The sequence below is a fragment of the Crocuta crocuta genome, unplaced genomic scaffold (genome assembly GCF_008692635.1).
Source record: "Crocuta crocuta isolate KB4526 unplaced genomic scaffold, BGI_CrCroc_1.0 scaffold69-1, whole genome shotgun sequence".
In the NCBI taxonomy this organism is placed as follows: domain Eukaryota; kingdom Metazoa; phylum Chordata; class Mammalia; order Carnivora; family Hyaenidae; genus Crocuta; species Crocuta crocuta.
The window spans coordinates 796,217-817,520 of record NW_027551577.1 but is presented as its reverse complement, the minus strand read 5'-3'; the positions used below and the strand labels follow the sequence as shown (position 1 = coordinate 817,520).

Here is a 21,304-nt window from a genome sequence, read left to right as displayed (position 1 = left end):
CCTATCAAAGAGAGAATGCACAGACTTAATTCTTAAGTCTATGTAGAGTGTTCTTATTGTAATAGAAACACTTTGTCACTTGGAAGAAATGCACTGTTGTAATATCTATAGCCACAGCTTGTGTATTTTAGCAACATACTTAACATTTCTCCCTCAGATTTTTAATGCCTCTGGCTTTGGGATGTTAGCAAGTATAGGGAATACTTTCTTGAAAATGCTACATGTTCCCAAAGAGGCTTCCTTCTAAATTCAGATTTTAATGAAGCAGGCACAACAAGAATAACAACAAAACAAACCCCTAAAATGACCAGGTAGCTCTATTTCTGGTTTGGATGGTATCATATTTATCTTTATATATAAAGGGGCAGAGATTGAGAGAAATTAAGAGCATCACATGAATGGAGCATTAAAATTCAAGGTGTTGAAAATTGAGAAATCCCCCACCTTTTGAGTCCCTTATGTTAATGAATACATGGGTTTGCCCCCTGTAGCTGATCATCTGGCAGCTTGCTCCTTCTCTAAGGAGACTGGTGCAGTAGTGAATATCGGATTCCTTTTCCTTTGAAAATTGTATCTAATGTGCTACCGGCATGCCTCCTGGGCCACAGAGACCTTATGTTATTGCGAAATATTTCCCAAATAGGTGTCATAAATATCTTGGCAATTCCCTTAGAAAAGAAAACAATTTAAAGTCTTTTATTATTGACATGTAGTTGACATACATTGTTATATTAATTTCAAGTGTACAACTTAGTGATTTGAAACATCTGTACGTGATGCTCACAACACTAAGCACAGTTACCGTCTGTCACCATACAGTATTATTAGGACATTATTGACTATATTCCCAATGCTGTGTTTTTAACCCCCAAGACTGACTTTATAACTGGAAGTTTGTACTTCTTAATCCCCTTCACCTCTTTGCCGCTTTGGCCCATGCTGTCCCCTCCCCCACCCCACCCCCGGCAACCACTAGTTCCCTGTATTTATGAGTCAGCTTCTGCTTTTTTTGTTGTTGTTTGTACACTGTTTTTAGATTCCACACTTAAGAGATATCATATGGAATTTGTCTTTCTCTGACACTTCACTTAGCATCATGCCCTCTAGGCCCTACATCCATGTTGTTGTAAATGGCCAGATCTCAGGGGTTTTTTAAATGGATGCATAATGTACCACTGTGTAAAATACCACATCTTCTTTATTTATCTATTAATAGACACTTAAGTGGCTTTCGTCCCTTGGCTGTTGTAAATAATGCTGCTGTAAACATGGGAGTGCAGGTATCTTTTCGAGTTAGTGTTTTCATCTTCTTTGTGTAAATACCTACTGTGTAATTACTGGATCTTATGGTTCTGCTTTTAATATTTTAAGTTTATTTGTTTATTTTGAGAGAGAGAAAGAGAAGATGTGCATGCAAGTAGGGGAGGGGCAGATTGAGGGAGAGAGAGAATCCCAAGCAGGCTCTGCACTCAGTGCAGGCCCAGTGTGCAAGTTAAACGCATGAACAGTGAGATCATGACCTGAACCAAAATGAAGAGTTGGACGCTTAACCGACTGAGCCACCCAGGCAGGTGCCCCTTCATCTTAAACTTTTGAGGAACCTCTGTACTGTTTTCCATAGTGGCTGCACAGTTTTCATGCCTATAAACTGTGTACGGGGGCTCCTTTTATCCCACATCCTCACCAACACTTATCTTTTTGATACCAGCCGTTCTGACAGGTGTGAGGTAATACCCCATTTGTGGTTTTGATCTGCATTTTCCTGATACCTAGTGATATTGGGCACCTTTTCATGTACCTGTTAGCCTATTGTGTATCTTCTTTGGAGAAAAGTCTGTTCGGATCCTCTGTCCATTTTACAAAAATTTTTTAATATATGTTTATTTCTGAGAGAGAGAATGAGAGAGTGTGAGTGGGGGAGGGGCAGAGAGAGAGAGGGAGATACAGAATCTGAAGCAGGCTTTAGGCTCTTCACTGTCAGCACAGAGCCTGATGTGGGGCTCAAAGCCATGAACCGTGATATCATGTCCTGAGCCGGGGTCTGATGATTAACTGACTGAGCCCCCCAGGTGCCTCTGATGCTCTGTCCATTTTTAAATCAGATTGTCCTTTTGGTGTTTTGAGTTGTGTGAGTTCTTCATATATTTTGAATATTAACCCCTTATCACATTTGTGAATACCTTCTCCCATTCGGTAGGTTTTCTTTTTATTGATAGTTTCTTTGCTGTGCGAAAGCTTTGATTTTGGTGGTGTAGACCTGTGAAAGGAGAAGACAGTTTTGTGGGACAGAGTGCTTGTATCTGAGACATGGCTGCTAGTAATTGTAGGAGGAGTGAATATTGCTTTTAATGCTTCCATTAGGAGCACTTAATCATTTTTATACCACATTTTAAACCATAAGCTGAAAGCCAATAAATGTAGATAAGGTGTGCTCAAATTTAAGTTTCTTCCTAAAAAGCACTTAAGCACTTTAGGGGGGGTGATTCATAATTTTTCAAAGCATTTGTTACATTCGGCACAGTACTGCCTGTGAGCTTCTGTTTTCTCTAGATTCTCCGAGCTTTTGGACTATGGTAAGGAGATGTTATTTGATAGTGTTACTTCCATTAGAATGTAGATAACATGTCTAATACTTTAAAGACTCAAGTTTTTACTAAGATAAAGTCATAGGTCATAGGAGTGAGGAGCAGTGGACTTTTGTGTCAGAAAGCAAGCCATGGGCTGTGAATGAAGAAATAAAACGATAGGGTCAGGGGAACCATAATTTCTGGATTGCTCGTGCTGTACTTTGCGTTTGTGTGTTGTTGCTGCTTTCCTGGTTCCTGTGTACGTTATGTATAATGTTTAATCAGTTTCTTAAAAATTACGATTGTGGTAATTTAAAAAGTTTTGCTTCTGCCTACCAGCTGTGAAAGTAGACAAAGAATCTGAGAGCAGCCAAGTTGGAGACCTCACGTCCATGAACTAAAGCTCACTTACTTCGTGTTAAGTAGGTGAGGAGGCCGCCCTGGGGCACGCACACACAGCATGAACTTGGGCTCTGATTTGCCAGCCTCTGCACAGTATAAACAACACATTGAAAGGGACACAGACAGTAGTGGTGATGGCAGCCGGAACAGTCCCTGACGGCAAGCAGAGAAGGCACCAAGCCTCTCGGGCTTGGGCTGCTTAGTATGAGGCTACCAACCTGGTGGGACCCACATGTGGTTCCCCATCCCATCCAAATGCTGCAGGTTACTTGGGGTCATCAGAAGAACAGAAGTGGTGTTCATTCTATTCTGTTCTAGAAAGCAGGGGTGTATATAATAGGTTTTAGACAACCCTAAATGGTTAAAATAAGAAACAGGTGTTTAAAAGGTAAAAACATTCTAGATTTACCAACTGATAATAGTTTTCTTCTTCAGTGGTAGCTGAGACAGCAACTTATTATCTTATTAAAAACATCACCAACAGGAATATGTCTTAACTTATTTCTGCATTTACCTCTGACTTTACTATGAAGGAAAAGTAAGAAGTTCTGGTGTCATGAAAAATAAGCATCTGACTCTGGATTTTGGCTCGGGTCATGTTCTCACTGTGGGTTCGAGCCCCACATCCAGCTTTGTGTTGACGACATGGGACCTGCTTGGGATTCTTTTCTCTCCACCTCTCTCTACTCCTCCTTGGCTCAAGTTCATACTCTCTCTCAAAATAAATAAACTAACTTAAACAAAACAAAACAAAACAAAACTGCATTGTGTAATTGTTTTGGACTACCATCCATAAAATATTCCCTGGCCATTTACCTTTGTCATTTATATTACTTGCTAAAGGAAATAGATACCACTTTCTATATGTGGTAAGATCGCCAGGTAATTCCAGAAGGAAAAGAAAGGTTAATACTATTTAAAAAAAGTTTTTAAAATATTTATTTATTTAGTTTGAGAGATAGAAAAACAGCTCAAGCAGGGAAGGGTTAGAGAGAGAGGGAGAGAGAGAATCCCAAGCAGGCTCTGTGCTGGCTCAGTGCAGGGCTCAATCCCACAAACTGCGAGATCATGACCTGAGCTGAAATCAAGAGTCAGAGGCTTAACCCACTGAGACACCCAGCGCCCCAATACTATACAGTTTTTTATCCTCCTCTAAGAAACATGTTCAAAAGAAGAGATTAGTACTAAGCAGTATCACTAAATGTCTGTTGCGTGGAGTGCTAGAGTGGTGGACTTGAATGGTGTACTTGGTCCTGAGGACTGCCAGGCCAAGGTGGAGAGCAGCCTTTGTTTTGGGTCCAGACCTAATTGTGCACACCTGGAGGCTGCAGGCTGGGTACTGAGTCTCAGCTTCCTTGATCTGTGCTGGGAGCAGCTGGATCCCTAATATTCCGTGCCAGAGGCTGTCCCCACTCCACTCCAGAGCCTGAGACAGCTTGTTAATTCATAACATGCCTCGCTGACGGTTACACCTTAGAATTCATTCATTTCTTTATTGGTGTTTCCTGAACATTCTTCTAATACCAAGGATTCTTCTAGCTGCTACAAGTGAAGCAGTGAACAAAACAGATGAAAATTCTTTCTCTTACAGAGTTTCTTTTCTGGTGGGGACAGTAATCAAGTAAAGTGTCTAGTGTGTTAGAGTTGCTAAGAGGAAAAAGGAGGAAAGCAGGTATGGAGTGGCAGTCCCTGGTAGGGAGGGATTCTGCTGAGGAAGCAGCATTTGCGTGATGCTTGAGAGTGGGGATGCCTGGGGAAGCAGCAGTGGGGGCTGTGAACGGGGCCGTGCACCTGACCTGTTTGAGGAACTCAGGGAGGCTCATAGGAGTGAAGTCCAGGGCTGGAGAGTGGCAGGGCCCTGTAAAGACTTTGGATATCATTTTTGGTCAAAATAGCGTCTCAGATTGTGCAGGACCTTCCGGAGACTTGGCCAGCCTTAGTCTGAAATTCGGAATGCCAGGGAGCTGGTTACTGGAGAAATGGTTCCAGTTCAGGGCAGTCCGACTAGTAGAAAACCGTTTTTAATAGCAGTTGAAATCCACTTCCCTATAACATTTGGCCATTGCTCCTAGCAGAGTGAATTCCTGTCATGGCAGTGCTTGGTGTATTAGCATGAAAGCGAGGGAATGCTGTGGTGTACAGTCTCTGGGTTTCAGTGAGAAATTGCACGTATACTCGGTTATCTTAACTGCTGACAGTGAGCAGGAAGGCAGATGCGTCCTTGCAGGTGTCGTAGGGGCTCTGACTGTGGTTCATCCCTGTTCAGTCTTCCCACCTGTGGCCTGCAGGAAGGTGCGGGTATGGCGTATGCCTCACATGGAGTTGTGGTGCAGATCTGGGTAGTAGGATTTGAACTGGCACTGGTGATGGAACAGAGGGACTGTGAACTCTGAACAGGGATAATAAGCCCTGCTCACTGGGCCAGAGAGTAGAGGCTGGAGGTGGAGGACATTCAGCTGACTGCAAGGTCAGAATGAGTCACTGTAAGTGGGCTTTGGCTGCTGGTGACTCTTCCAGGCTCTGAGGTTACATTATGATCTGGTCCAAAATGGGTGACACAGAAGGTGAGTTCAGTGACAACGTGAACACGCCCCTTGGAGAGCTGTACAAAAGGGAAGGTCTTGTAAAACTGGGCTCATGGAATAAGGTCCCAAGGAGCAAACCATCCTAAGGGCCCATCCAACATCTCCCCAAGCCTTCCTCCACACGCACTGACCTGTCCCTCCCTTTCCAGCCTTGTCCAGTGCCTGGGCCGCCAGCATTGTCCCCTGGCCCCGCCCACCACTCAGGTGACCGCCATGTCAGATCAGCCCACTTGGCTGGGGTTTCTTGTCTCCATCCCCTCCTTTCTTTCCCCACTGTCGCCACTGTCCCTGTGTCTGGTCTGCAGAAGTAGGGCTCTTGGGGCAGGACTCCTTCCTCCCTGGCCTCCGTCCTCGCCTGCAGGGGGCCCAGATCACACCCTGGAGCTTCCCACTCAGCCCCCATTTCCCCCTTCCCTTCCCTTTGTTCCTCATGTATGTAGTTTGGAACAGCCTGCCCCATTTAGTAAATTCCTTCCCTTGGCTTATATCCCGTTTGTTTCAGAAAACCTTTCTACATCTTCTCTGCAAACAGATTTAGTCTCCTTTGTCCCTGCCCCCAGCATTCTTATCTTGGCTCAGACAGCTCCAGAATGAGCAGCTCTGCAGGAGACTCTTACCCTGCTTAGTCAGAAGGAACGTTAGGTGGGGCTGCGTGGTTTACGAGCTCATCTTGCTGGATATAAGGCAGCTCTGACTGTAGAATGCGTCTCCCATCCAAAGTCAGCAGCACCTTTGGAGGCAGCCCTGGGCCCTTGGTAAATACATGGTGCCAGTGGATCGGACGAGCCCCTACTGTGAAGTGGGGACTTTAGCTTTAGATGATAAAACCAGAGATGACCACAGGCAACAGTTCGGGACCTGGCTTAAGAACCATCTCTTTGGGGCACCTGGGTGNCGCCCCACTTGTGTGGATGTGTGCTCTCTCAAATTAAAAATAATAGTAAAAATTTAAAAAAACCACCCATCTCCTTACCAGTTGGTACAAAGGTGAAGTGAGGAACGCTCCAACAGAGGCTGCGCAGGGTGCTGCCAAGGGGGCACACTTGGTAAGTGGGGGGTGCCGGCACCTTCAGGGTGCCCTCAGCCAGTTCCTCCTTTATTTGATAACCAGAAGGCTATGTTTTGATAAATTCATTTGCCAAAAATATCTGAGGTCCTAATAGGCTTCATGTAATTTATTAAAAATTACCATTATAGTGTAGAAACATTTCTGAAAGTGCCTTCTAAATCAATAGCACATATAAAGTAGAGTTAATCTCTGGATGTTTCTCAGGTTATGTAGAGGCTCATAGTGACTGACCGTCTGTTGTCAGTATGGAAGGTAGAAAGACAGCCATTGGAGTCAGATGGGGGGTTCTAATCCTGGCTCCAGCACTTTTGTGTTATGGTTAAATGACCTTGGGCAGGTGACGAAGCTTCTCTGTTGCCTGTAAAATGAGGATAACCATATTTACATCACAGGGCAACTGTGAGGATTAAAGGTGAGTGCCCGTGAAGACAGGCACACGTGGTGCCTGGGCAGAGTAAGCAATCAACATTAATCATTAGGATTGCTTCTTAATGGTATTAAAGGCAAAGGAGCTTAATTTCGATACATATCTTTGTGTACAAGGGACCATCTCGGGTCTCATTAGAATGTGGCTGCTGAGTTTGGCATCAGCTGCTTGCTAAATGGACTGTTTGCTGGCACCAGCCTTCTGGCCCCAAAACTCCCGGGTCTGCCGGGCCCGCCCAGTTCACCGGCTGGTGCCGCCCTCCGAGGCCCAGGTTTCCCCCTATTCTCCAGGCACACGGGATGCCGGGCTTGCTAGGAAGAGTTTAAGCCAAACCCATGCAAGCAAGGCCTGTGTGGTGGTATTAAAAGATAGCAGTATAATGTATTGGAAGTTTGCCTCTTTGTTCCATTTGTGTAGGTACACGATGTCTGAATTAGTGATTCACTCTCTCTCTCTCAGAAAAATAACAAAGTAAGGTCACACTCAGCTGATTGTACTGATATAATTTGCAGGAGATGTTGCAGTAAAAATTCTAAAGGTTGTCGACCCCACCCCAGAGCAGTTCCAGGCCTTCAGGAATGAGGTGGCTGTCCTGCGGTGAGTAGAGAGCTGGCCTTTGCAGCCTCTCTGGATGGCAGGGGACGGGCGTGGGTGGTGGTGGTATGTCAGCTGCAGAGAAAGCGGGCCACATGGCACAGACCTGTCCCTGAGGGCCGATGGCTGGGACCGGTGGTCAGTGAGAGCTCGCTGCGGAGCCCTGCGGTTGGAACTCCTTCCTCACGAGTGACAGGGAATGGGGGGCTTCCTTCCAGCTCACGGGGTTGTCAGACCTTCGGGAGAGCCGCCTTTGAAGACTGTATCCCCCCTCCAGTGCCTCGGGTCTCTGGGCACAGAACACACAGTAGCCCAGGTTCTTTGGGTTTTGGCTTGAGATAGTGAGAAATAGGTTCTGTGTTCACATTTATTTCCAAGGACTCTGTAGCCAGTTTGCTTTATTCTGGGCTTCAAAACCTTTGAGTCCTTATTTAGACCTGTAGGAATAAGGTGAATAATGACGGATTCCCCAGACGCGAGGGTTCCTCGTGACCCCATGTGGGAGGAATCGTGTTTGTTGAGAACATCTTCTCTGAAGGCTAGCACTGAGGGGTCCTTTGTCACAACCCCAACTCTGTTATCAGCAGGGTTGTGTATTTGCTTTGCCGGCCACCCAGATGGTAAGCATGGTGGCGTCGAGGACACTCGGGATCCGGTGTCGGTGGGAAAGCAAGAGTAGAGCTCTTTATTCTGCAGCAGTGGAAGATTCAGAGCCCTTTTTTCTCCTCCCTCCTCCAGCAAAACACGGCACGTGAACATCCTGCTCTTCATGGGGTACATGACAAAGGACAACCTGGCGATTGTGACCCAGTGGTGCGAGGGCAGCAGCCTCTACAAACACCTGCATGTCCAGGAGACCAAGTTCCAGATGTTCCAGTTGATTGACATCGCCCGCCAGACCGCTCAGGGAATGGAGTGAGTAGAAGGCTTGTCGACTCCGAAGTCTGGGGTCCAGGCATCAACTTGCCCAAAATCGGAGCCTGGGTTAGGAGAAAGCCAAGTCTCTTAAGTGATTTCCGTGATGTTGCACAGCTGAAAGTCAGCCTCTGGAGTGGGCCGAAGGCAGGTGTGCTCCGGGTCACGTGAGCTGAGGCTGCTCCCCTTGGGGCTCAGAGTCAGGTTTGAGCCACTGCCCGGAGAGTTCACTTAGGCTCCCAAGAGCTCGGCAGTGTGGGCTCAGCCAGCACCTTCTGCTCGGACAGCCATGCACCGCCCTCTGTGGGCGCGCGGTCTCAGGCGTGGCCCTCGGCGGCGGGCCTGTTCCACACCAGGGTCTGAGCAGAGGTTTTTGGATAATTTATTTTCCTTTTAGAGGAGGCTTAAAAGTCATCCCTTGCACCTCCATGAAACACTACCTGTTTGAATCTCTGCTTGAACACATTTCTCTCTGAAAGGGGGCTGTGGTGGGTGTGTGTCACACTTTTCCTCCACGGTATTCCTGACGTGAGAGGGGGAGAGTTCACAGCCCTGGAAGTCTGGGGGCTTAAGCTAAAGCCACGCTTGCAGCTGCCATGTAAAACCTCATGTCCTGCTTTTACACCTCAGATGGAATTTGCATTTTGTACATTTTAAGAAATAATTACTTTTTAGAAAAAAATTATAGATATAATCCACAGATAACAGAATTCACCCCTTAAATGTGTACAACGCGGAGTTGTGCAGCCTGACCGCTGTGTAATCTTAGAACAGCCGTCAAGATAGAAGATGAGCTCTCATCTTTGTGTCTCACTCGACTTAGCATAACAGTTTGGAGGTTCATCCACATTGTTGCACATATCACTCTATTCTTTTCTGTGGCCGAATATACTGTGGGGTGGGTGGGCCGTTTCGTTCAGGCATTCATTATGGGATGGACCTGCGGGTCGTCAGAATTACTTTTGTGAGTAGAACGGATGCTTAAAGAAGAGTCTCCCCGTTCGTGCTGTGACCTCACCTCCAGGCAATGTGTGACGTGGCTCTGTCTGCATCCCCACGTGGCCGGTCCCTGCACGTGGCCCTCGCTGGGCGTCAGGCAGCCAGGTGGCTTCCTTCCTAGCCGTAATGTGAAGCTGCTTTCTACCCATGTCCCTTAGATAACTGGTTTTAATAGACTTATTTTCCCTTCACAGCTATTTGCATGCAAAGAACATCATCCACAGAGACATGAAATCCAACAGTATCCTTTGATGGTTATTCCATTTCTAGATTTAGGAAAATAGAAGGGAGACTTTTAAAGCTTATCTCAGTAAAAGTGACTTTGGAAAGTTTTCCACAAGAGAGCCGTGTTTGGGTTAAGCTTGAAAAGTTTTATTATGCTGCTCGCTACTAAATTTAACCTGGAGGAATGGGGTTTTTGTCTGTCACGTTCATCTCTAGGGTGTGGACTGTGTGTATATGATCAGAAGGGTGCAGGCCAGATGCTGCAGGATTGTCAAAGCGACCAGTGTGTCACACTCACTGGTGGAACCAGCCCTTCCCCTTCCTGAGACTTAATAAGATTTTGTAGAAGGAGAATGAAGACTGGAGAGTTTTCATGCCGCAGGGCAGGACACGTAACATTTACACATCTGCCTCCGGCCTGCAGCCTGCATCTTGGAAGGGAGTGTGTGGCGCTACAGCCCGCTCTGCTGCTTGGCCAGTGAGAGGCACAACAGTCATCGAGTCGGATTATGGGACATGCCTCTTAGGGCCACATGTCTGAGGCATGAGATACCTTTTTTTTTTTTTAAACATTTATTCATTTTTGAGAGACAGAGAGCACAAGCAGGGGAGGGGCAGAGAGAGAGGAGACACAGAATCCGAAGCAGGCTCCAGGCTCCCAGCTGTCAGCACAGAGCCTGACGCGGGGCTCCAACTCAGGAACCGTGAGGTCATGACCTGAGCTGAAGTCGGATGCTTAACTGAGCCACCCAGATGCCCCTATGCGATACCTTTTAATGACGGGTTTTTGGAAGTGAGCAGACAGCACATATTTGGTGGTGGTGTGCATTACTGGGCATTGGCAGATCACAGGTCAGCCTTAAACTGCCTGACCTCTTTACCCAGAAGTGGTGTGAGTATGGTTCTGTTTTGAAGTCCTCAGGGGTATCTGTTCTAGTGAGAAATCTCTGGACAACATTTAGTGCTTAGTGAATGCTGAATTGCTGTTCACGTTTCAGTCATTTGAGGGCACAAAGCAGGTAGACACAAATGTGAGGCATCACATTTGGCTTCTGCTAAGAAGCCGCAGATGGCAGCCCATTCTCTGGGAAATCTTTGGGCTTAAGGCACCTCTGTCACACGGGAGGGTCAGAAGGCCAGAGACCTGGCACGTGGATGTGGAGATGGGGAGAAGCGGCACAGGGAAATGGCCTTATTTTTGGCTGCAGCCAGACCATCTTGCACCCTGAACAACTGCCGCCTGCCTCCTGGAAGAAAAGCCTTTCGGAAGCACATTTTAAAACTGCAGAAATCCAAGGAAATCAGGCCAAGCAGCCTGGGGCAGGCGGGGGCCGGGGCCGGGTTCGCGGGGCAGAGAAATGCTCTTAAGACCTTTGGGAAGTAGTTCAGAATTGACCGTTGTTTTGAAACCAGAGTCCTTAACAAGCATTGAGATATATTTCTCCATGAAGGCCTGACGGTGAAAATCGGAGATTTTGGTTTGGCAACAGTAAAGTCGCGCTGGAGCGGTTCTCAGCAGGTCGAACAACCCACTGGCTCCGTCCTGTGGATGGTGAGGAGGCGAGGCTCCCACTAGCAGAGGGCAGGGTGGAGGGGGTGCCCCGGAGGTCTGCGTGTAAACTTACAGCATTTCTCGACATTTCCCCAAAGTCCAGATACCTCAGGGAGGCCTTCAGTGACGTCAGTTTGGGTTTCCTGGAGGCTAGTGGTCAGAACCCGGCCGAGGCATCGGCGCCGGGCCCGACACTGGGCTGCCCGATCTGGTGTGAACCGGGGTGGGAAGAGGTGCAGAACTGGAGGAAAAGGACCGTCTCCCCCCAGGGGAAGGGGCAGCCTGGCGCCGGATGTGTGTGGGGCCCGCATGGTGACGAATGCGTGCATTTTGTCCCTGCAGGCCCCCGAGGTGATCCGAATGCAGGATAACAACCCGTTCAGCTTCCAGTCCGATGTCTACTCCTACGGCATTGTGCTCTATGAGCTCATGACGGGGGAGCTTCCTTACTCCCACATCAATAACCGCGATCAGGTGCGTGCGCTGGTGCCGAAGGCCGGGGTTCGGCCGTGGAGGCCCCTGGGACTCCAGCCAGTCTGAGTAGGAGGGTTAGAAGCTGCTGCTGTCCCTGTTGTTCCCCCGCCCGGTCCCTCAACCGTTTCCTTCCTCTTAGATCATCTTCATGGTGGGCCGAGGCTATGCCTCCCCGGACCTCAGTAAGCTATATAAGAACTGCCCCAAAGCAATGAAGAGGCTTGTAGCCGACTGTGTGAAGAAGGTTAAGGAAGAGAGGCCTCTTTTTCCCCAGGTAAGACTCGGCTCAAGGGCACCGGAACGGATTCTAGCCGCACTTCCTGATGTTAGACCTGAGGGTGGGCCGTGTGGGCTTCCTCTAGGACAGGGCTCCTGCTCAGCACCCAATGCTGCAGGTGGGGTGGGGGCCTGTGTTTGGACTTCTCTTTGAAAGCTGCCGCTTCTGCTGCGACACCAAGCCCACCTAATGACACTGATTCGCTTTAGATCCTGTCTTCCATCGAGCTTCTCCAACACTCTCTGCCGAAAATCAACCGGAGTGCTTCGGAGCCCTCCCTGCACCGGGCGGCCCACACTGAGGACATCAACGCCTGCACGTTGACCACGTCCCCTAGACTGCCAGCCTTCTAGCTGACTTTGCACCTGCACCCAGGCCACCAGGGGAGAAGGGAAGTCAGCAGGCACCACCTTTCTGCACCCTCTTGATGGAGGCAGAGAGCTCATTTTCAGAGAAGAAGCTGCTACTAAGGACCTTCTAGACTACTCACAGGGCCTTAACTTCATGTTGCCTTCTTTTCTACCCTTTCTGGCCCTGGGAGAAGGAAGCCATTTGCAATGCTGGTTTGTCCTGCTTCCTCCCTGCAGCGCCCGTCCCCCCCTCCCCCCCCAATGCTCATGAGCCAAGCCTTCTCCAGATGCACAGTGGCTGCAGTTGGCAATACATGATCTGGGGCTCCAGCTACTGGCTAAATGAGTATTTTTAGGGCAAGAAAAAGCACTCAGAGGGGAAATGAAGGTAGCAGACAAACCAGCCCTGATGTGGACACATGGATTTGGGGTATCAGCACCTATATGGAATGCTTAGCACGGGAAGGACTGTTCTTCAGAGCTAGCGGTGTGGCGCCAAACAGGTAGTTTTGCACATAATGCACCAAACACCCCAGGACTGTCGAGACCACGGCCGCCTGAAGGAGCCTGCGTTGGTACTATGGACCTTGACTTTGGGGGCGCTTCCTTTCCTTGGAGGCCCCCAGTGCATTGGGACGGTTTTCCGGAAGAGGCACTTGGCCTGCCCCTCCCAGTCTCCGCCCTCTCAGGGAGCAGCCTGCCATCATGCTGAATCCGTCTTCCAGGAGCTGCCCCCATGGGGCGGGGCCGCCGGGCCAGCCCTGCTCTTTGGTCACAGCGGTCACAGCACGTGTATGCAAGGAAGCCAGGAATACAGGTTTTCTTGATGATTTGGGTTTTAATTTTGTTTTTATTGCGCCTGACAAAATACAGTTATCTGATGGTTCCTCAATTATGTTATTTTAAGAAAATAAATTAAATGTAGGTTTAATGGCTGTTTCTTCCCTTTTATAAAGTAAAGTAAAGTAATACTGAGCTCACAGCTTGAACTCTCCCATTTGTTCATCCTCCTGGAACAAGAACTCAAGCAGCAGGAAACAGGCCCAGAGCCTCCACTGGGAAGGAACCTAATTCAGTCTTTGTGCTGTCACCCTTCACTAGAGTTAACTATAAAAAATGCAAAAAGCAAGCACTCTAAACTCAGGTAAGAGCAGACCTTTTTCTACCTATACTTTAATGCATTTTATAAAATATTTGGTGTCTATAGCTATTTATAAAAATAGATTAAGGGTTGGGGCACATTTGTTCTGATTCACAAAATTATGTTCTTTCAATTAAAGTCACCACTGACGACAGATGACTTGTTCTGTTCAGGACGACTGCCGGGTCAGAACTAGAAACTGCCAGGTGCCATTTAACTTTATATAAAATTTCAAATCAAAGCCAGGCTTACAGATAGAACACGTGGCTTCGAGCAGGGGCCACACAGAAGAGCCTGGGTGCATGCTGAACTCTGCTAAATTACCCTTGGGGCGGGAGCCCAAAGACAGCCCCAGGAAGGCCCACAGGTGACAGGCGGGGACGAGTTTCCCTGGAGCACGTGGCCCCAACACCAACCAGCAACGGGTGCCTGCTACTTCAAGAGCCCCCTCCTTCCAGGGAGTTTACTGAACACACGGCAACAGGACTCCTGCTCTGATCTGGGACACTGACGGGCACAAGTTTTATGCTAAGCTGTGTGGTGCCCTCTTGTTGATTTATACAGAGCTTCCCAAGAAACGGTTTTTGACTACACAGTAAGTACACTAGGGAAATCCACTGGCGAGGATCGTTTTATAGGGGGGAAGGTCCTTTGTTAAGAAAAAGGAATCTGCACGGGGACTGTTTCTAGGGAGCTAAAGCTCACGGAGGACGGGAGCCAGGTTGCTTTTAAAAGCAATCAAAACGCCATCTGGCTGGTCAGCCGGTCCCCCTGAGGAGCTTGGGGTGCAGCTAAAGAGATCAACTATAGAAGTAGCGATTCCATATACTCGTTGGGTTATTTTATATCCTTCACTCCTCCCACGGCTGTAATAATGGAGTGGATGAGACCGAGGTCAGCTACAACCCCACTCAAATTCAAGCAACACACCACCTCAGGTCGCAGCGAAGGCCACTCCGCACACCCTAGCTTGAGGAAGGCTCGGCCGGCAGAGCCCAAGTTGCAGGGGTAACCGTCTACTCCTTAGGGTTCTGACGACTCCACTCCAGACAGGTGCATGAAGAGGTCCCCAAGCTCTGTCATGTCGACATCTTCAGTACTGGGGACGTGCCGGCTTTCCCGGTTCTCGATGAAATCCCAGAGTCGCACTGAATTGAAGAACTGCAAAAAGAGCCAGCGAACATGCCCGGTTGTTACTAATGGTAACGTGAGGGCCAGATGCTCTGTTTCCCTTTTCCTTACCCCGTTCCCTGCTGCCAAAGCTATCGGAGAAGGGCCCAGGAGGAGTACCCAGAAATGCCACCACGTAAGCGTCCTTGCCAGAGACGGCAAAGTCCTCACCCTCACAGTGCCCTCAGAACTGAGCTGCTTCCGAGGTTTCTCAGGCTCTGCCAGCCGCCCGTCAGGGTAAGCATGACGGTAAAGGCATTTGCTTCCAAATGGGCAGGTGCCTTTGCCTTGCTCAAAGTATTTACAAGCTTTTTTCCTGAAAAGCAGAAAGAAAAAGTCAAGAGGATGGTGGGAACGCCTGGGCCCCACATGAACCAAGGTCTTCTTCCATTCCTGCCCACGATGCCAGAGCTAGGTGAGCCTTACCCATAGGTGGGGAAACTGAGGCTCAGGATGCTGACTGCTGCCACTTGCAACATGTGGCCTCGCACAGAACTGAACTTGCATGGGGGACCCCACTGTTCGGAGCTTGCAATGCTCCAGAAAGGCCTTTGGGGGGAGGACAGGCCCGAGGGCTCCTCGGAGCCGGCTGTCTGGGCTACTCTGCTCCCCTCAAAGTCCCAGCAGGAGCACCCCAGGGAAATTTCCCTTCTTCTGAGCCAGCAATGATTGATGTCAAGTGACCCTGGGAGCCTGGACTAAGGAGGCTCAGGAAAAGCCGGGAATTTCAGCAGCTGCCCAAAGTTACGGGTCTCATTACAAGTTCCCTTGGTCCCCGCCCTCTGCATCTAGAGCAGGGCTTAACTCTGTGTTATGTTAACTCTGTGGAGCCCTTCCCAGGATAATGTTTTGTAAATGGATAAAATAAAATGCACAGGTCTAAAAAAACAAAGCAAAAAGTTCATTTTCCCCCCATCTTCAAATCCTCCTACCTATAGACCCTTACATTTAAGAACACCTGCTCCTCAGGAAAAACACAACAAAGAGAATTCGCATTTCTTCTTGCTTACATGAAATCTGGCGTATATAATGAAATGGTCCCACAGCGCAGAAGAGGTGGAGACGCCCCCAAAAGGGAAGAGGGCATCTGGAAGTGTGAGGAAGGGAAGTTGCGTGGAGAATGCCAAATCCCCGCAGAAAGGGCAGGCTGCTACCAGGGGCGCTTGGCGTACGTGACAGTGGCTGATGACAAAGAAGGGAGACTCCTTGACACCAGTGTCTGTCTCCTCAGACAAGGGGCCGGCAGAGACCGGTGGTGAGGGTCTCTGAGACCTCAGAGCGGCACAGAGAAAGCTCCCTCATGACTGTCCACTGAAGGAAGGAGCACCGCGCTCCCCTGGGCGCCTGCTCCCAGCAGGTGTGACCCCGGTGCGGGCACAGTCCTGCCGCGGCCTCCACGCCCGAGGCTCTGAGCAGATCTTCAAATGACCGCTCAGGGGCTGAGTTCGCAACGGCCTGCTGGACGCCGGCTTTCATAAACTCAACAGGTTCAAAAACGGATTCTCTAGTCGTGCCCCCTGTATAGCTGCTTTCTCCTCCCCCAGCCTTACCTGGTCACCAAGGACCGTGTACTCTGTCTCTGTCCTCAGCTCCCCCAGCTGTTACTCCTCCTTCCGCCCCCACACCGCTGGAGCCACCGGGGGTGCGGTCCTCTGCTACCCACCTGCCACAGTCGTTTCCTAATTGGCCGCCATCCCACCAGGTGCCAGCCTCTTCACACTGTGACCGCGGAGCATGCCACACAGCGTGTCACTTGTTCTGCCCCCGAGACTCCACTCCAGTCTCTGTCCCTGCAGGCGCTACCATGTCGTCTACACACCTTTCAACCCCAGGGCCGCTGCTCCCTGGACACAACACGTGCACCATTCTGTCACCCCACTCCGGCCTCACCTCCCTACACACACAGCCGTTCACGTGTCGTGGCGCAGGGTCCCCAGGCTGCTTTCCCTGAGGCCCCCAGGAGCATCCAATGCTTTCTCTGTTGTGACACATGGTCTGGGCCTCTCATTAAGAATCTGTCACCAGAAAAAACATGCACCAATATTGCCCTTTTGGAGTTTTCATTGAAGTTACCTTACGAATCTCTACTTGATGTCCTGCACTGGTGCTTAGCTTGAAGGGGCCTGGCCCGTAGCAGATGAACACTACGTGTGTGGGGGACACACAAAAACACCACCATCAACAGAAACTAAGGCTAAGAAAGACCCAAAGAGCAAAAAGAATTTACAAACTCCAGCCCTGCTGCTTCCTAAGGTCCAGCCCCTCTGCCTGTGCCACTCCCGCCCTCTGGTGGACACACAACACCACATGCGTGGGGACCAGTAAGGAGGAAAATGACAAGCTGTTAGTGACTGACAGGCAATCTGAAGGAACCATGAAGAAAGGTGACATGGTGCCCTGCAGTTTGGTACGGCCAAGCACACTTCTACCAGACTGACGCTTCTCCAGGTAACTAGCAATAAATTTTTTTAAAAAACCTGAAGGCAGCACGAGGATCCCCAAGAAATTAGGCACCAGGAAGAACAAAATGGCAAAAGGCATTTTTTTTCTTTTTTTGAAGAAAAAATAGCTCTTAGCTGAGCTTAGAAATGTTGCCCAAGGGGTGCCTGGGTGGCTCAGTCAGTTAAGTGTCTGACTTTGGCTCAGGTCATGATCTCACGGTCTGTGCTGGGCTCCGTGCAGTCAGTGTAGAGGCTGCTTGGGATTCTTGCTCTCTCCTCGCTCTCTGCCCCTCCCACACTGGCACTCTCTCTCTCTCTCTCTCTCTCTCTCTCAAAATAAATACATAAACTTAAAAAACTGTTGCCCAAGACCTGGAGTTTAAACACTTTACTTGCAACAGAAAAACAACATTTTATTGTCTGACCTCAGCCAACCCAGAGTGTCTACAAGGTAATGCCGGCAGTGTCCAGGCTGTGATCCGGAATGAGTCAACATATGAAGAATAAGGAAAACGTGACCCAGAAACCAACTTCAAGATGACAAGGAGTTCAAAGCAGCTACTATTGGAGAAGATGAACAGTGAGGAAAAAAAACAGAAAGAGAGGCACCTCGGTGGCTCAGTCAGCTAAGCATCCGACCGCGGCTCAGGTCATTATCTCACAGTTTATGAGTTCGAGCTCTATGTCAGGCTCTGTGCGGACAGCTTGGAGCCTGCTTGGATTCTGTGTCTCCCCACCTCTGCCCTTCCCCTGCTCACACTCACTCTCTCACAAATAAACATTAAAAAAAAAAATGGAAAGAAATGAACAGACCCCAACACTCACTGGGGTAATATCAAAAAGTCTATCACATGTAATTAAGAGTTTCAGGAGAAGATGAAACAGGGCAGGGAAAAAATATGATGGCCAAAATGTCCCTAAATTTGGTGGATGACAAAACCTTACAGACTCAGAGGCAAATACATAGTACAATATGAAGAAAATCACTCCCAACAAAAGAGCAAACTGTTGAAAACCAAAGAAGTGAGACAATCTTGAAAGCAGCCCTAGAGAAATGACACATTACAGTGTGAATGACCACAGACTTCTCCGAAACTAGAGGCCAGAATATAGTGGAACAGCATTTGCAAAGTACTAAAAGAAAATAAAGAAACTATTAACCCAGAATTGTATTAACTGCCAGGAGAAGACAAAGACAGAGATAGGACCGATCAGAACAATACATTCAATGAAAATACCCTTTAAGAATGAAAAGAAAAACTACTTCTGCTAAAAAGAACACTAAAAATTCATCACCAGCAGGTCAACAAACGTTAAAAGCAGTTCTTGAGGCTGAAGGGAAATTATACCAACTGGAAAGAATTATAAACCGAATCAAAGAGCACTTGAAATAATATCTGAGTAAATATAAATGTTTTTCCTCTTAAAAAAAATAATGTAAGTTTTAAAAAGCAAAAATCATATTACCTTGCTGGCTTCTAACATATGTAAATATTACATAGTATAAATGTTTTATAAAGTTGCAGCATACAAAATATGCAAAATCTATTTAAAAAAAAAAAAATCCATCTGCTTTGTATACACTAAATGAACTACCAGAAAGTGAAATTAAGAAAACAACCTCATTTACAATACCTAGGACTAAATTTAGCAGAGGTGAAATAGACTTGCACACTGAAAACTATTAAGACAAAATGAAAGAAATCAAAGGCACAAATAAATAGGAAGTATCCCATGCCCATGAATTGAAGAATGTCATTAAAATGTCTACACTCCCAAAGCAATCTGTAGATTGAAAGCAACCCCTATCAAAATTACAGTGGCAAAATTACTTTTCACAGAAATAGGACAAACCACCTGAAAATCTGTATGGAAGCATGAAAGACCCCAAATAGCCAAAGCAATCATAAGAACCACCTAGCTGAAGGCATCCCATTTCCCGATTTCAAGCTGTACTACAAAGCTATAGTAATCCCAACAGTTTGGTACTAGCATAAAAACATACATAGTTTAGTGAAACAGAATAGAGGGCCCAGAAATAAGCCCACACACGTATGGCCAATTAAGTTATGACAAAGGAACCAGAGCTATTCAATGGGGAAAGGACAAGCTCTTCAATGAAAGGTGTTACAGAAACCGGACCACTATCTTACAGCATACACAAAAATCAGCTCAAAACTGAAGACTTGAATGTAAGCCCTGAAGCCATAAAAACTCCTAGAAGAAAACATAGGGAGTTCACCGTATTTAGCCATACTCTTTGTGGATCTGCCATCAAAAAAAAGGCAATGAAAACAAAAACACGTCGGACTACATGAAACTAAAAAGCTTCTGCACAGCAAAGGAAACCAAACAAAATGCAAAGGCAACCTACTGAATGGGAGAAAATATTATAAAGAACTCATACATAAGAGCAAAAACAACCACATTCCATATAAAAATGGGCAAAGGAACGGAATAAACATTTTCCCCAAAGAAGACAAACCAGTGTTCAACAGGCACATGGAAAGGTGCCCGACATTATTAATCATCAGGGAAATGCAAATCACAACCACAGTAAGCTATCACCTCATGGCTGTTAGAAGAGATACCTATCTACCCTTCTACGTTTGCTGTGACATTATTCACAACAGCCAAGAGTCAGAAACAACGCGTCTGTCAACAAATGGATAAAAAAGATGTGGAATATACATAGAGTATTATTCAGCCATGACAATGAAGGGTATCTTGCCATTTGTGATAACACAGGACCTGGAGGGCATTATGCTAAGTGAAATAAACCAAAGAAAAACAAATACTCTATCACTTATATGTGAAATCTAAATCCCAAACAAATGAAAATAGTCGGGGCGCCTGGGTGGCTTAGTCGGTTAAGCGTCCGACTTTCGCTTAGGTCATGATCTCGCGGTTCGTGGGTTCGAGCCCCGCGTCGGGCTCTGTGCTGACTGCCAGCTCAGAGCCTGGAGCTTGTTTCAGTCTGTGACTCCCTCTCTCTCTGACCCTCCCCTGCTCATGCTGTCTCTCTCTCTCTCTCCTAGAAATAAATAAAAAAACATTAAAAAAAAAAAAAACAAAAAAAAACACAAATGAAAATAGTCAAACTCCGAGTAAAAAAGTGGTTCCCAGGGTAGGGTAAATAAGGAAAAGTTGGTAAAACACTACAAACCTTCAGCTATACGATGAGTAAGTATCTCATGTAAAACATGGTGAGTATAGTTCATAATGCTCTAAAACTGAAATTTGCTAAGAGTAGAACATGGATGTTTTCACTCAAAAATGAAACAAAAAAAGGGTGACAAATGTGTTATAATTAACTGGATCGAAGTGTCCTTTCACGGTATGTATGAACTCAGCATGATGGCACTAAAAATTTGTTAATTATACCTCAAAGCTGAAAATTTTAAAAAATTACATTATTACCTGTGGGGTTCAAGGTATGTAAAAACAGTGCATCTGCCAGGCGGGCACGGGGATCATGGCTGAACTCAAAGTACTTACCCCATTCCCTGTTTGAAAGCTTCAATCAACTCGTTCTTTTTATTCTGATCTTCTACCCAGTACACACTTGGAATTACAAACTCTGATATCACACGGCATTCTGGACAAGACCTGAAATTAGAACCAGGTTACTAGGGAGAGATGAAGTTACAAACCCTGTGTGAACAGCACCGCCGGCCCCCTTGCTCAAGTGCATGACCACTCCAGATGTTTTCCTACCCCAAAATTCCAAAGAGGGCAATGACAATCGTCAAAGAACTATTTTTTTCAAGTTTTTATTTAAATTACAGTTAACTAACATATAGTGTAATATTAGCTTCAGGTGTAGAACCTTATTTACTGTTAAAAACATACTCTTCTCAACAATAAAAAGACAACCAGATTTGGGATGCCTGGCTGGCTCAGTCAGTAGAGCAAGTGACTCTTGATTTTGCAGCTGTGAGTTCAAGCCCCACCTTGGGGTAGAGATTACTTAAAAATAAAATCTTGACAAAACAAACAAAACCCCAAGCCCAATTTTAAAATGGGCAAAAGATTTGAGAGTAGGCATTTGTCCAAAATGGCCAAAAAGCACAGAAAAAGATGCTCAGTATCACTAGTTATCAGGGGAATGCAAAT

At 47.2% G+C, this 21,304-nt stretch overlaps 2 protein-coding genes across 4 annotated transcripts in view; one reads left to right on the top strand and one right to left on the bottom strand.

The window, feature by feature from the left end:
- The window catches only part of RAF1 (Raf-1 proto-oncogene, serine/threonine kinase), an 80,343-nt gene extending 66,983 nt beyond the window's left edge, over window positions 1–13,360 (top strand). For all 3 annotated transcript variants that reach the window (XM_077751579.1, XM_077751580.1, XM_077751581.1), the window contains 7 exons: window positions 7,563–7,647; window positions 8,383–8,559; window positions 9,753–9,799; window positions 11,217–11,335; window positions 11,678–11,809; window positions 11,949–12,083; window positions 12,296–13,360. In XM_077751579.1, the coding sequence (XP_077607705.1) occupies window positions 7,563–7,647; window positions 8,383–8,559; window positions 9,753–9,799; window positions 11,217–11,335; window positions 11,678–11,809; window positions 11,949–12,083; window positions 12,296–12,439 (839 nt within the window). In that variant the 3' untranslated portion in view covers window positions 12,440–13,360. The remainder of the gene's footprint in view (window positions 1–7,562; window positions 7,648–8,382; window positions 8,560–9,752; window positions 9,800–11,216; window positions 11,336–11,677; window positions 11,810–11,948; window positions 12,084–12,295) is intronic.
- Window positions 13,255–21,304, bottom strand: part of MKRN2 (makorin ring finger protein 2) — a 27,671-nt gene continuing 19,621 nt past the window's right edge. Inside the window, exons 6-8 of the mRNA XM_077751582.1 lie at window positions 20,687–20,797; window positions 14,919–15,063; window positions 13,255–14,738 (exon numbers count right to left, since the gene is read on the bottom strand). Coding sequence (XP_077607708.1) covers window positions 14,601–14,738; window positions 14,919–15,063; window positions 20,687–20,797 — 394 coding nt within the window. The 3' untranslated portion in view covers window positions 13,255–14,600. The remainder of the gene's footprint in view (window positions 14,739–14,918; window positions 15,064–20,686; window positions 20,798–21,304) is intronic.